At 35.2% G+C, this 13,709-nt stretch overlaps 1 protein-coding gene across 1 annotated transcript; it reads left to right on the plus strand.

Annotated features, from left to right (window-relative positions):
* Positions 1 to 1,632: 1,632 nt before the first annotated feature.
* Positions 1,633 to 10,417, plus strand: LOC110689714. The gene is made up of 10 exons (XM_021866497.1): positions 1,633 to 2,161; positions 2,939 to 3,046; positions 3,126 to 3,193; positions 3,918 to 4,020; positions 8,026 to 8,359; positions 8,496 to 8,714; positions 8,809 to 9,078; positions 9,174 to 9,596; positions 9,723 to 9,986; positions 10,073 to 10,417. Exons 7-10 carry the CDS (start codon positions 8,821 to 8,823, stop codon positions 10,415 to 10,417), a joined length of 1,290 nt encoding a protein of 429 aa, XP_021722189.1. The 5' UTR covers positions 1,633 to 2,161; positions 2,939 to 3,046; positions 3,126 to 3,193; positions 3,918 to 4,020; positions 8,026 to 8,359; positions 8,496 to 8,714; positions 8,809 to 8,820.
* The last annotated feature ends 3,292 nt before the right edge of the window (positions 10,418 to 13,709 follow it).

Raw genomic sequence — 13,709 nt, forward strand, 5'->3', positions numbered from 1 at the left:
AATTTTCTAGAAGGTTCTTTTCATTCCTAATTCAATTAGCATTGATAAGTTGACTTTGTTGACTTTTCAGAGTTTTAATCAAAATCAAATAGCATTTTCGAAGAAATTATATTATTTTATCCTCCAGTACGGGAAATTTATCAGATTTTCAAAAACGCGTTGAAATCCAGTTTGGCGCCCAACCCCAGGCATTGGCGCCTGGAACCAGGCTTGGCGCCAGGCGCTAGCCATTGGTGGTTGGCGCCAGCTAGCCAGGGTTGGCGCCAACCTTGTTTCGCGTGCGTCAGACTCTGTTTTGTTAAATTATCTTTTTTGGCTGATTTTCTCTATAAATATCGTATCAAAAACTCCGTTTTCATGCATCTACAATTTATGATCTACAATTCATCATCTACAATTCATGATCTACAATTCATCATCATTCATCATCTTTCATTCACGAATTCTCATCAATAATTAGTTTTAATTAGCTTTCATCAACAATCATTAATTCTTTAGCATTCTTTCATTCAATTCTTTCTTACTTTTTCATACAAAATTCTGCATTCACAAGATCTAGAAACACCTAGCCATATTCGAAGTTGCCTTCGCCCTAGACGTGAAAGGTTTAATTTCTGAGGGTTTGGTCCCAAATCTCTCTTTCAATTATTTGATTTAATTGCTTTGATTATTATTTTTTCCTTGAAGTTACAAACGTGTGTATTTTGTTATTAGAAATAGGTACGAGGCATCAAAGTAAGTACTTTAATGGTTTTAATTGATATTATGATGTAGACATCATGTTTATATTATTGTTATGATATTTCTAGTATCATGTCTAGGGTAATTTTAATATTAAATATGATTGTTACGATGATTCCTATGTTCTTCCTAATATTTATGATTGTTAGTATCATGTTAGGGTTAAAGCTTTGGTTTTTATTGTTCAGTGACATGCTAGGGTTTGTTATTAATCTTGTTAGTATCATGCCTAGGATCTTGCAATTATTATGCTTTAATATTAACATGAACATGATTATGATTATAATCGTTATAATTTATGATTATGAATATTATTATTATTATTATTATTTTGATGATAATTATTTTATTTATGATGATATTATTATTATATAATTATTATTCATGATATTGATTATTTATTGTGTTGCTTGATTATTTATATTTATTACTTGATCACGCCTTTTATCACTAGTAGAAAAAGGCTCATTTGCGTCGCCATATTTGCGTCACTCATTCTAAAAAACGAAGCAAATGTGTATTTTTACCCTCCTTTAAAGTTATTTGCGTCGCTTGTTATTAAAGAAGCGACGCAAAAAACAAGTGTATGTTAGCTTTCTATCATTTGCGTCGCTCTTATTTATTGAAGCGACGCAAATAATAAACTTATTTGCGTCACTCATTTACTGACAAGCGACGCAAATAAGGCAGTGAATAAATTGTGTCACTCTTTTAATAAATGAGCGACGCAAATAACAAATTTTCAGCATTTCAAATTTTGTTGTTTGCGTCGCATTTTTATTATAAAGTGACGCAAATAACTCTGTTGCACTTTAGGTTATTCATTCTGCGCTTTTTTGACCTTAGATTTTCACGCCTACCTTTCACTAATTCACTAAACATAAAGAAAAAAACAGAGTTGCAACAAATTCAACATCCAAAATCGACCCTTCAATCCAACAAATTCGCCCAAAAAACACCCACAAATTCGCTCAAAAAACTGCAATTCCCCAGCAAATTCAACATCCAAAATCGCAATCAAGTTCAACACCCATAATCGGCAGCAAATCCGAGCAATTTCGAGCAAAAATGTAGACCAAAAACCCTAATTAATTCGAATCCTTAAACCCCAGAAAAATTGATTATTTTCGACCAAAAATTCCCCCATTTCGAGCAAAAAATGTACTGAATTCCATACGAATTCGAACCCTAGAAACCCCAAAAAATTCAATTAAAAATCCTGCTGAAAAAATTCGAGCAATAACTGAAATTTTCGAGTGGAAAAATCGCTTAATTTCGCCCCCAAAAACCCGAGGAAGTTCAAGCAAATTACTGCAATGTTGACTTTTTGAATTTTCGAGTGGAAAAATCGCTTAATTTCGCCCCTAAAAATCGATTTCGGCTCGACATTGTTGAATTTTTTAAATCAATTTCACCTATGGTAAGATTTCTTCTATTTATGTTCAATCTTTTGATGGTAGATAGAATGTAGCATTTAACTTGAACAATGACTTAGTTTAATTTCAGATTTAGTGTTATTTCACTAATTAGAAATTATATGGCAGATTTAATTGAATTTTTATAAATTCAGTCATAATAATAATTATAATACACATAATAATAATTAAGAACACAATCACTAGGTCATCTGATAATGGAATACACATAATAATTCTTGGCTAATTGCATTGAAAATTGGAAATGTATGTACTTAAATTGACAGATAAATGCCAATAGGACAAAAAGGGCTCTTAAGAGAGATTTGGACATTTGGTAGTAGGAAGTAAAAAAATGTTTAATTTGGAGAATATTTGATGAACAAAACGTTGGAAAAAGGGGAGTAAATAATTTATCCTCAATGGTGTAAATTTTAGCATGACTGTTCTCTATAATGGATTTTAGCCTTTTTAGGGAATGTAGTATTGTAATAATTTTGAAATAACAATAAAGAGTTGTCTTTGAAATTCAAATTACTTTTGTCTCCCAAGTAGAAAGTGCAAAAACTGGGGAGTACTTAAAAATACCCTTTGAACATGTTTAAAAAAAAAAAAATTTATGTCCATTTTTAGCTCAATAGTGTTGCATATATCTCTGCATGGTTTATGTCCTTTGTAATTAATTTCATAGTCAGCTAGTTATATCTTTACATCTATTTCCTTTTAGTTAACATGTGTCTTAAGCTGCATGGGAGCTGATAATTTCTTCTCAATCTTTGCAGCTCTTATTGGTGGTGTTATTCTTGGACTAGCAAATCCTGTCCTTGGCTGTGCGGGTGATAGATACTACTTGTCAAAAGTGAGCACATGTTGTATATTCATAATCTCAGGTGAGTTAGGGTTGGTACTTTTTGTTCTGAAACTTCATGTTGTTTTGTTGATGGAGTTCTCTTGTTTCTGATTTTGTAGGCTTAACATTACGTAGTCAAGAAATTGGAGCAGCTACCAAAGCATGGCCTGTTGGGTTATTTGGCCTGGTATTTCTCTTGAATAACTAAGATATTGTGTAGGTGGTTGTCTCATTGGATTTTAGAGTTACATATCTCACTAAGTGTTAAAATCAAATTGATTGGTTATGCTTTCTTAGAACTTGCAAATTGCAAGGAGTTTTATTTATATTGGAGGGGTTAGGCAATCAGCTTCATTAGTAGCAGCTCATAGGAAGTTATTATTCCTGGATTTTTGCTAACTTAACAAATTACAAGTTGGATTATTTTTTGAATACAATTTGAAGCACAGTTGGATTTGGTTATGGAACACTTTCTTTCTAATACCCCCTTACATCTCCTTTTTTGCTCTATTATCTGCTTATTTAAATGTTGTTCAGTGATATATAGGAAATGCTTGTTAGAAATTGTCTAACTTCATGGATTAAAACGATTTACTTCATGGCAATGCGCTGACACTTAGCTAAGGTGACCTTCAATCAGTCATCAAGTTTAAAAAAACTATAAATCAATATTCCATCCATTAAACAACCACCTTGTTCAACCCTTAATTAAAAAAAAATTTCAAAATAACAACTAGCATTTATTTCACATGGCAGATTAAGTTGGACCTAGCATTTAACACTCGTTTCAGGTCTTCAAGTTTTACACCATGATTGGCTAATAAGCAATGGCGAATAACAACTTTTATGTCACATGGCAGATTAAGTTGAATCAACTATGTTGGTTTAATATATGTAATTTTTTATGGCAGATTCTTAATTATGCGGAAGTGAAATTCCACAAGTTGCTCGAGGTTCTGGTTGTGGACAAACGATTAAGGCGGTAGTACGCATACGAGATTTTCTTCACTTGTGGTATATATATCTGAACCATTCTTTGCAATATTAACTTATTTGTTCTGGTTGGTATAATGATTGTGAATTGTATGAGATTTTTAATTGTGATATAGTTGATTGGAATTGCAATAATACTTGCATCATTGGCTTAGATACCCGTTCAGGGCTTACTCATTAGGAGTAAGTCTTGAATAGTCCCCGGTTTGGGACTGTTCTTGAATGTTCTATCTCATTTAGGTGATAACTACTTGAATTGTTTTGGGTCTAAGAAGATCATGGCTCACTATTTCCCGATTGTTCTCTGGGTACATATGTTGATAGCCGATTATCTACATTGTGTGCTTGGAGAACTATAGGGAAATGCTGCCGGATTTTCTTTAGAACCAAACTTTACAAGTAGTTATTAGTGAGATAGGACATTCAATAATGGGTTAGGTTAGAGTGATAAGGACCTTATTGGATCATCCGGAGTTGCATTTACATGATATAAACTTTGAATGAAAATGTTTGATGCCTTATATTCTTGTTTATGGTTAAGGAGCTATATATGTTACAAAATATACACATTATCTTAAAATTAATTTTGTTATTCAGTGGTTGAAAATGGATCGAAGTTGGATGTATGGTAAACGAAATTGTACAAGTTTTTTACGAGGAATTGAAGAGTTTAGCACTGTTGCCTTAAAACACCAAACAGAGAATAAATCAAAGATTATTCTTTGTCCTTGTTGTGACTGTAATAATTCGAGGGGATATCGTGATATAGTTGATATTAAAGATCATCTAATTCATCGTGGGTTTAAAGAAAACTACACGAGGTGGACATGGCATGGTGAGAGCATATATATTGAGGCAAGTTCTAGTTATTGTCCAAGGGAAGATGAGAATCATTGTGATGATGATAATGAACACCAAGGTGAGGATATCGATACAACTGATGATATTGGTGTTGAAAGTGAGAGTGAAGTGCAGAAGGACAGGATAGATGAAATGATGCATGATGTTGAACACCATTTCACAGAGTGTCCCCAGACATATGATAGTATTTTGAGAGCTGCTGAAACCCCGTTATATCCTGGTTGTACAAAGTTCACGAAACTTGGTGCTATTATGAAGTTATTCAACTTAAAGGCGAGCAATTGTTGGACCGACAAGGGTTTTTACGCAGTTGTTAGAAGCCTTAGTAGAAATGTTTCCCGACGGGAATGAACTTCCAAACTCCACCTATGAGGCAAAGAAACTTATGTGCCCCTTGGGTATGGAGTATGAGAAGATACATGCTTGTCCCAATGACTGTGTGTTGTATCGAAATGAGTATGCTGATTTGCATGAGTGTCCAAGGTGTGGAGTTTCTCGTTACAAGATGAATGATACTGGTGAGATATGTAAGAAAGGGTCTCCGGCTAAGGTATTATGGTATCTTCCAATTATACCGAGATTTAGGAGACTCTTCTCGAATGAAAAAACTGCAAAATTATTGAGGTGGCATGCTGATGGGAGGAAGAAAGATGGGTTAATGAGGCATCCTGCTGATTCCCCGCAATGGAGGAACATTGATCGAAAGTTCAAGGAATTTGGTGAAGAAGATCGAAATCTTAGGCTTGGTCTTAGTACAGATGGAATGAACCCATTTGGGACACTAAGTACCCAATATAGCACCTGGCCGGTTCTTCTAACTATCTACAATTTGCCTCCTTGGTTATGCATGAAGTCTAGATACATTATGTTGTCCCTTCTAATATCTGGGCCTAAACAACCTGGAAATGACATTGATGTGTATCTAGCGCCTCTCATTGAAGATTTGAAATTGTTGTGGAATGAAGGTGTCCAAATGTTTGATGCATATAGTAAAACCAATTTCACTTTACGTGCCATGATTTTTTGTACGATAAATGACTTCCCAGCTTATGGGAATTTGTCGGGGTACACTGTGAAGGGAAGAACTCCTTGCCCCATTTGTGAAGATGATTTGGAGGCATAGCGCCTAGACAATTGTGGCAAGCATGTATACATGGATAATCGAAGACATCTTCCAGAAGACCACCCTTTTCGATTCAATAAGGATGCTTTTAATGGAAAAGTGGAGTTGAGAGAAGCTCGTGGCCCTTTTCGTGCAAGTGAGGTTTATCAGCGGGTCAAAGACATTGAGAATGAGTTTGGTAAGCCTTACAAAAGCAAATCAACTGGGGGTTACAAGAAGAAGTCTGAGCTATGGTCTCTTCCATATTGGAGACATTTGGAAGTTAGACATTGTCTAGATGTAATGCATATTGAGAAAAATATACGTGATGCCATTGTGGGAACTTTATTAAACATGCCAGGAAAGACAAAGTATGGAGTTAAAGTAAGAAAAGACATAGCTGCTATGGGTCGTTCAGAGTTGGCACCCGAATCTCGAGGAAAACGCTGGTATCTTCCCCCAGCTTGCTTTACCTTGTCTAAAAGGAAAAAACTAGCTTCTGTGAGTCATTGCATGGTTTAAAGGTCCCGGTTGGATTTTCTTCTAATTTTCGTAGACTTGTGTCAATGTCTGACTTGAAATTGGGTGGCATTAAATCTCATGATTGTCATGTGTTGATGCAACAATTATTACCAGTTGCCATTTCGAGGAATTTTTCCACCTCAAGTGAGGTATACAATTACAAGATTATGTGTCTTTTTTAACACTATCTGTAGCAAGGTCATAAATCCAAGTATTTTAGATGACTTGCAAGCTGATATACTTGAGACAATGTGTCGATTTGAAATGTATTTTCCCCCATCTTTTTTTGACGTGATGCCTCATTTGGTTATTCATCTTGTACGTAAAATTAAACTTTGTGGACCAGTGTGTATGAGATACATGTATCCTTTTGAACGAGAAATGGGTGATTTAAAGTGAAAAGTCATGAATCCGGCCAAACCTGAAGCTAGTATTGTACAACGAACAGTTGCTGAGGAAGTGGCAGCATGGGTTGCTCAATATCTTGCACGTTCACAGAAAATTGGGTTGCCAAAGTCTCGACACGATGGGAGGCTTGGAGGTCAAGGTACTATTGGTAGGAAAAGGATATCCATGGGCTTTGAAATGAAAAATAAGGCCGAGCTTTTTGTGTTGAAAAATCTTAGTGAGGTTCATCCTTACTTGGACGAGCACATGCTTTTTCTTAAAAATAAATATCCTTCCAAAAGTGATCTTCAGCTGATAAAGGAGCATAATTGTTCATTCGTTACATGGTTCAAGGAACGAGTGATGTCCCAACTATCCACCACACCTAACAATATATCTGACACATTGAGATGGTTGGCATATGGTGCTAAATGTCAAGTCATGTCATATGAGGGAACGACATCAATGGGTATTCTTTTTACACTAGCCGACAAGATGACAATTCAACAATGCAAAACAGTGGTGTTAAAGTAGTAGGTTTGTCATCTGAGTACGTTAGTGCACATGATAAAACACTTGTGGATAAGAAGAAATTTTATTATGGAATCATTGAAGAAATAATAGAGTTGGATTATGTTGATTTCAAGATTCCTCTATTTCGATGTAAGTGGGCTGATAGTAGCCGTGGTGTAAAAAAAGATGAACAAGGGAACTTGAACCTTGTAAATCTTGGTCGACGAGGGCATCTAGCTTATCCATTTATATTAGCTTCACAAGCAAAACAAGTTTTTTACATGGCTGACCCAGCTGATTGTAAGTGGTCAGTTGTTTTAGAAGGTAAAAGAAGGATACTTGGCATTGAAGATGTGGTGAACGAGGAAGAATATGATGAGCAATTTAATGAGTCACCACCTTCCGTTTGGAGCATCCCTCCAATAGTTGATGATTTTGACACAACGTTGAAACGAAAAGATCATAATGAAGGATTTTATGTCGCAAAAGAGAAGAATGAAGTAGGTATGAATTCTATGATTTTTTTTTCCCAATATGTGTTAGTAATTGCATAAATTGCTTATTATTGTTATGTGTTCAAGTTTATAATTTAAAAATGATACTAATCGATGTCTTAATTTATTCATGTCTTTTTTTTTCAGGTAAGTAATAATGGAGGATGAGGATATGCATAATCGTTCCATGTCTTTGCAAGGTGAGGAAGATGAGCCACACAATCAATCACAATCAGAGCAACAAACAACCGACTCTCAGTAGAAGAAAAAGAAGCCAAGAGGTCCTTCAAAGGGCCTAAAATCCATGCCTGGGGTTCCTAGAGTGCTTGAATGGGATGAATTGTGTCGACCCATTGGAAAGTGGGCAAAAGCATACAAAATTCATGTTGGTGAAATAATTCGTGCAAAGGTGTCTATATTGTATAAAGATTGGAATCAAGTTCCACAATGAATAAAAGACACTTTGTGGGAAGATGTTAAGGTAATATTCACTATTATATGTTAAATGTTATATTGTTATATGATCATTTTGACATTATTTGAATATGATGAAAACAATTTATTTGAATATGATGAAATTATTTACTAACTTTTTTATTTTTTTAATTTTTTTGTAGAGAGAGTTTCAAATCGAAGAAGATGAAGACAAGAAAAAAAAGGTCCTACGCACTTGTGAGAAAACTTGGAGAGATTTTAAAACAAAATTGGTCAGTGGTTGGATCACATGTACCAGGAATATGCCGAAGGAGAAAAGAATGTCGTATGTACTCTATGATTTCATATCTGAGGATATGTAGAAAACATTTGTGGAGGAGCATACTACAGATGATTTTAAGGTTTGTGTGTATTAATATCAATGATCATGCGGGTTATTAATACTTTGTTAACGGATTCTTATGTACTAATCTTCATTTATGCTCGTGAAAATAGGAAATCAGTGAGATGGCAAGACAAAGACAGTCTTTCAACGAATACCCTCACCATTTAGGAGCCAAATCATATGGTGAAATGAATATTGTATGGCGTAGAAAAGGGTATATTCCCACGGCATCTTCAGCATCCAGTACTTCATCTTGTTCTTCGGTTGTGTCTAGTTTGCCGGATAGGACATATGCTTGGCTTCTAGCAAGATCAATAGAAGATGATAAGGGAAATCCTTATTTGCCGGATGAGAAAACAAGAGAGGTGAAAGAATCCATTGTAAGTATGTAATAAGTCTTTATTTCAATTTTGAATATATTTTGTTATGTTTATGTATTGCAACCAAAGTTTTCTAACTTGAAGTCATTGTGTAGGATAATTGGAGAAAGCAACAAGCTGAAGGAAAATTTGTTCCTAATAGGCATGATGATATCTTATCTCGTGCCCTTGGGAAAAAAGATCGTACTGGTCGGGCAATAGCATTTGGCAGTGGAATCTGCATTAAAGCTGTATGGGGATCCGGAGAGAGGCGTAGTGGCCGACGGGGTAGGGAATTCGGAGATGATGAGCTGGAAGAATTAGAGGCAAGAGTAGCCCGGAGGGTACGAGAGGAGACTATGCAGGAGATGGATTCTAAAATGGATTCCATGGTTCAAGAGAAGTTTATGTTATTTGCTAAACAGATTGGTATTCAAATTCCAATTGAAATGATAGAAATGAATAACATAGGCCGGACGACTCAACAAAATCCTAGTAGTTGCCAATCAGTGGGTGATGATCCATTTGCAAACATACAGGTATCCAAAACTTTGTTATTTTATATTTTTATCTTTTTTTTAATGATTTATGACTGCGACATACTTTTAACTTTGTAACTCAGTTTTCTATATTTTTTAATTATGATTTTTTTCTATCTTTGTAAGGAATCGGTTCCTTGTCGTCTATCATTGTTGAAAAATGACTCTGAGAAAGTCATTGTAGCTGAAGGTACATATCATCCAGAGTTAATCCTTGATTATCATAGTAACCTCCTTCCGGATCACGTGAGGGTGAGTGTTGATGATTTTTTTGACAAGTTCAAAGAATTCTCGGTTCCAGTTCCTTCTTCAGTCATCAAGAAACTTAAGCATGCTCGCGGTACATTTACCCAATGGTCGAAAGACTTGGTTTCACTCATGCATGACAAGGTAAATTATTTTTGTAACAATTTACATATAGTTTGCCATACAAAATATAGCAAATTGTTGAATAGATTTGCTTTACCATTGATTAGGAATTCATATCAAATAAGAATAATGGTAACAACAAAGCGACCAAAGAAAACATGCAAGACAAACTGAAAGTAGTTGAAAGTGGTCACGAAATAAAAGAGTCCAACACCAATCCAAAAAAAGTTTTTCTTATGGATTATGCTTTGGAAAACTTGTCTCAGAAGTTTGGGTCTTTGAATAGTTTGTTATCTTCATTACCCGAAGGAGAAACTATTAAGGTTAAGGCTGATGCTTGGACCTTTAGTTATGAAGACAATAAGGACATCATTATCAAACGTGAAGATGTCAATCAACTTCTCACAGGAGCTTGGCTGAATATTTCAGTTTTGCAAGTTTTTATGATGTAAGATATTCAAATTTCACTCTTCCCATATACTTATTTATTACCATTTATAATGTTATTACATGATATATATGTAGGGCCTTGAGTGACTTACTCGATACGGAGGAAGTGGCTTCCATTGGATTCATGTGTCCGGAAATGATTTCAGAAACCTATTTGCATAGTGATGCTGATCGTATCCTACTATACATGACACATGTGATGGAAAAACAAAAATCTAAGCATTTCATCTTATGCCCATACCATGAAAAGTATAAACTTTGAACTTGTATTTATTTGAAATTTGCAAATTGTTGATATTATTTTACTCTTTTACAAATGTGTGTCTAATTTATTATGTAGGAATCATTGGGTTCTTTTGGTCTTATGCATGGCTAAGCGTGAAGTCATCATCTTTGATTCTTTGAGGCAGAAGTGAAATTTAGCAATTAAGTTTGCAATGACAAAGTAAGTCTAGTTTGTTATTAATGTCATGATTTTATGTGTGTAAGGGTAATATATATGTTATTTGTTTCAATTGTGTAGTGATTTTCGAAGTTTTAAGGCATTAAGTGGACAATTTAGGGGAAGTAAATTGACATGGCATTTGGGACAGGTTACCTTAATTTCTTACCCTAACTTTTAGTTTCTTAATAATTGAAGTATAGCAATTTAATTCAACTTACAAATATATTACATGTAGTGTCCTCAACAATTGGGTGGACGTGAGTGTGGCTACTACGTCATGCGTTATATGTACGAAATACTTGAACATCACCATAGCAGTGAAGATCTTATTCAGGTATGACTTGTCAAATATTTCATTTTTGTTTGATAAATACAATTTGATGTTAGCTACAATCTTGAATTAAAACTTTCCTCTTGTATATTTGTTGTGTTGATAGGATTTTTCAAGAACTACACCTTACACCGAGGAGGAGATAAATGAGATCCGAGATATTTGGGCAGAGTATTTTATACGTAATGTTGAACTTTAGATTTACCACTTAGCGCATGTTTGACTCTTGTTTTGGATTATAGGCTTGAAATGAAGTAATTTGGTTAATTGGTGTTGGGATGATGAGTATATTGTCTATGATATTGAGGTGTAAATTATTGGACAGGTTGTTAATATAATGTCGTCATTCCCAATTTTATGGGTAGGCCAAATTACAAAGGAGAATCTGCCGAAATTTACATTTGCATTTCAATAATATTGCATTTTAATTTCAATTATATTAGCGTTAGCATATTACTTTATACCACTAGTAAGGAAAACAGGTACTACAAACATATACAAGGCAATTATTATATTATAATTAAAAAAAAAAAAAATTCACCTCATTTGCGTCACTCATTAAACAAACAAGTGACGCAAATACAACAGTTTTGTATTGTCTACTCAGTCATTTGCGTCACTCCTATATAAACAAGTGACGCAAATAACAAAAAATAAGTATATCAGAAAAGTCATTTGCGTCGCTCTTTTATAAAGAAGTGACGCAAATAACAAAAAATAAGTTTATCTGAAGAGTCATTTGCGTCGCTTGTTTATAAAGGAGCGACGCAAATGACAAAAACTAAGTTTATCAGAAGAGTCATTTGCGTCGCTTGTTTATAAAGGAGCGACGCAAATGACAAAAAATAAGTTTATCAGAAAAGTCATTTGCGTCGCTTGTTTATAAAGAAGCGACGCAAATGACAAAAAATAAGTTTATCAGAAAAGTCATTTGCGTCTCTTGTTTATAAAGAAGCGACGCAAATGACTCTTATTTGTGTCGCGCCTAGAAGCGACGCAAATGACTTAAAAGTCATTTGCGTCGTGAGCAGTTGCGTTGCTCATAGAAGCGACGCAAATACACTATAAATGAGCGACGCAAATAAGCCTTTATGCATGGTTAAAGGGAATTTGGTACTTGTAATCACGCTTAATAAGATAATTAATAATCTTGTTTAGGGTTAATGTGATTATAATTCAAGTGATCGCCAATAATAGTTTATTTGTGCATTAATATTCAACCAACATAGATTAAACAGGTTTAGGGTTAACCTATTGATTGCATGTTAATTAGAAAGCGTACATGAATACGATCAGAATAAAGTAGAGGCCTATTATTAGGGCAGGTTCAATCTCTTTTAGGTTGGATTTGTACCATCATCCCCGAACCCTTATTTGGTTCTAGACCTTATGGATTTGACGATCTCTTGGATCGTTAAGGGGTGTAACCTTCACCTCGTGAACGGTTTACAAGTTCCTTAAAAACTTGTTGGCGACTCTTTTGCTCTATCTTCTTCCCTTTTGGACGCCACCATACTTTAGTGTATGATCATAGTGGGGTTCAAGGTAGTGGGATTTTAAGGCTTGAAATTATTCCCTACAGTTTTTGGCGACTCCACTGGGGAGGATTTCTATTTTAATTCCTAAATTTGTTTCGGCAATGATTTAGAATGAGTGGATGAGACTCGAAAAGTTCTAAGTATTTCATGTGCGTAATTTTGATTAACATTATTGTCATTTGCATAAAAAAGATCTCATTGGAAAAACCATCCGTAATGAGTTAAAAACATCGGATTTTACACGTAGGAAATTTGAGAAACGTCTTTCACAACTAGGACCGAAATAACACCGCGCGAAACTGGAAAATTTTATCGAGCACAGAAAGCCGCTGAGGCATGTGGAAAGTAGCGTTAGGGGCCAGAGCTTGGCGCCAGCATTTTAGTTGTAGCGCCAGACGCCAGTATTGGCGCCAGGCACTACAGTTAAAAGCTGGCGCCAGTCTCTGTTTGCTGGCGCCAATTTCCCCCAATACCGAGCCAGAAATATGCGTTCTTATTTTGACCGGTTTTCGTATTGTTTGCTCGATCCTACTTCCTGATTGAATTTTTTCTTACTTTTCTGAAACCCGTATGTGTTCTACATAAGGGCATAACCCTCTAGGAATTCATGCTCCATCTACCTGATTGAACGCTCCGTGCAACAAAGGGTACATCCGAGATGTTGAATTCACCAAACCATGGAAGCGAGTTTTTTCTAGAACTCGCGGTGTCCCATCCACTCGCGCCAACCCTTCACGGTTAGGCTTCCGCGCGGTGCATCCGGACAATTAACCATGGACCCTCTTTGACTAAACCATATCCCGAGTTTTAGAGAACTAGAGCCATGGTTAGGTTGCAAACTCATTGCATCATATTGTGCCTACTTGACTAATTGTGCATTATTTGTTGCGCATATATATTCTATGTTTCTCTTAACCGTTTGTTGATTTGTGTTGAGAATAAATAAATTAATGACTTAAAGAACTTTGCCTAATTAATTA

This window comes from Chenopodium quinoa, unplaced genomic scaffold (genome assembly GCF_001683475.1).
Source record: "Chenopodium quinoa cultivar QQ74 unplaced genomic scaffold, ASM168347v1, whole genome shotgun sequence".
NCBI lineage: Eukaryota > Viridiplantae > Streptophyta > Magnoliopsida > Caryophyllales > Amaranthaceae > Chenopodium > Chenopodium quinoa.

Coding starts and splice junctions, on each gene's coding strand:
- LOC110689714 (XM_021866497.1), top strand. CDS start 8,821: ATGGCAAGACAAAGACAGTCTTTCAACGAATACCCTCACCATTTAGGA. Junction 9,079..9,173: donor GAGAGGTGAAAGAATCCATT/GTAAGTATGTAA, acceptor GTCATTGTGTAG/GATAATTGGAGAAAGCAACA. Junction 9,987..10,072: donor TTTCACTCATGCATGACAAG/GTAAATTATTTT, acceptor ACCATTGATTAG/GAATTCATATCAAATAAGAA.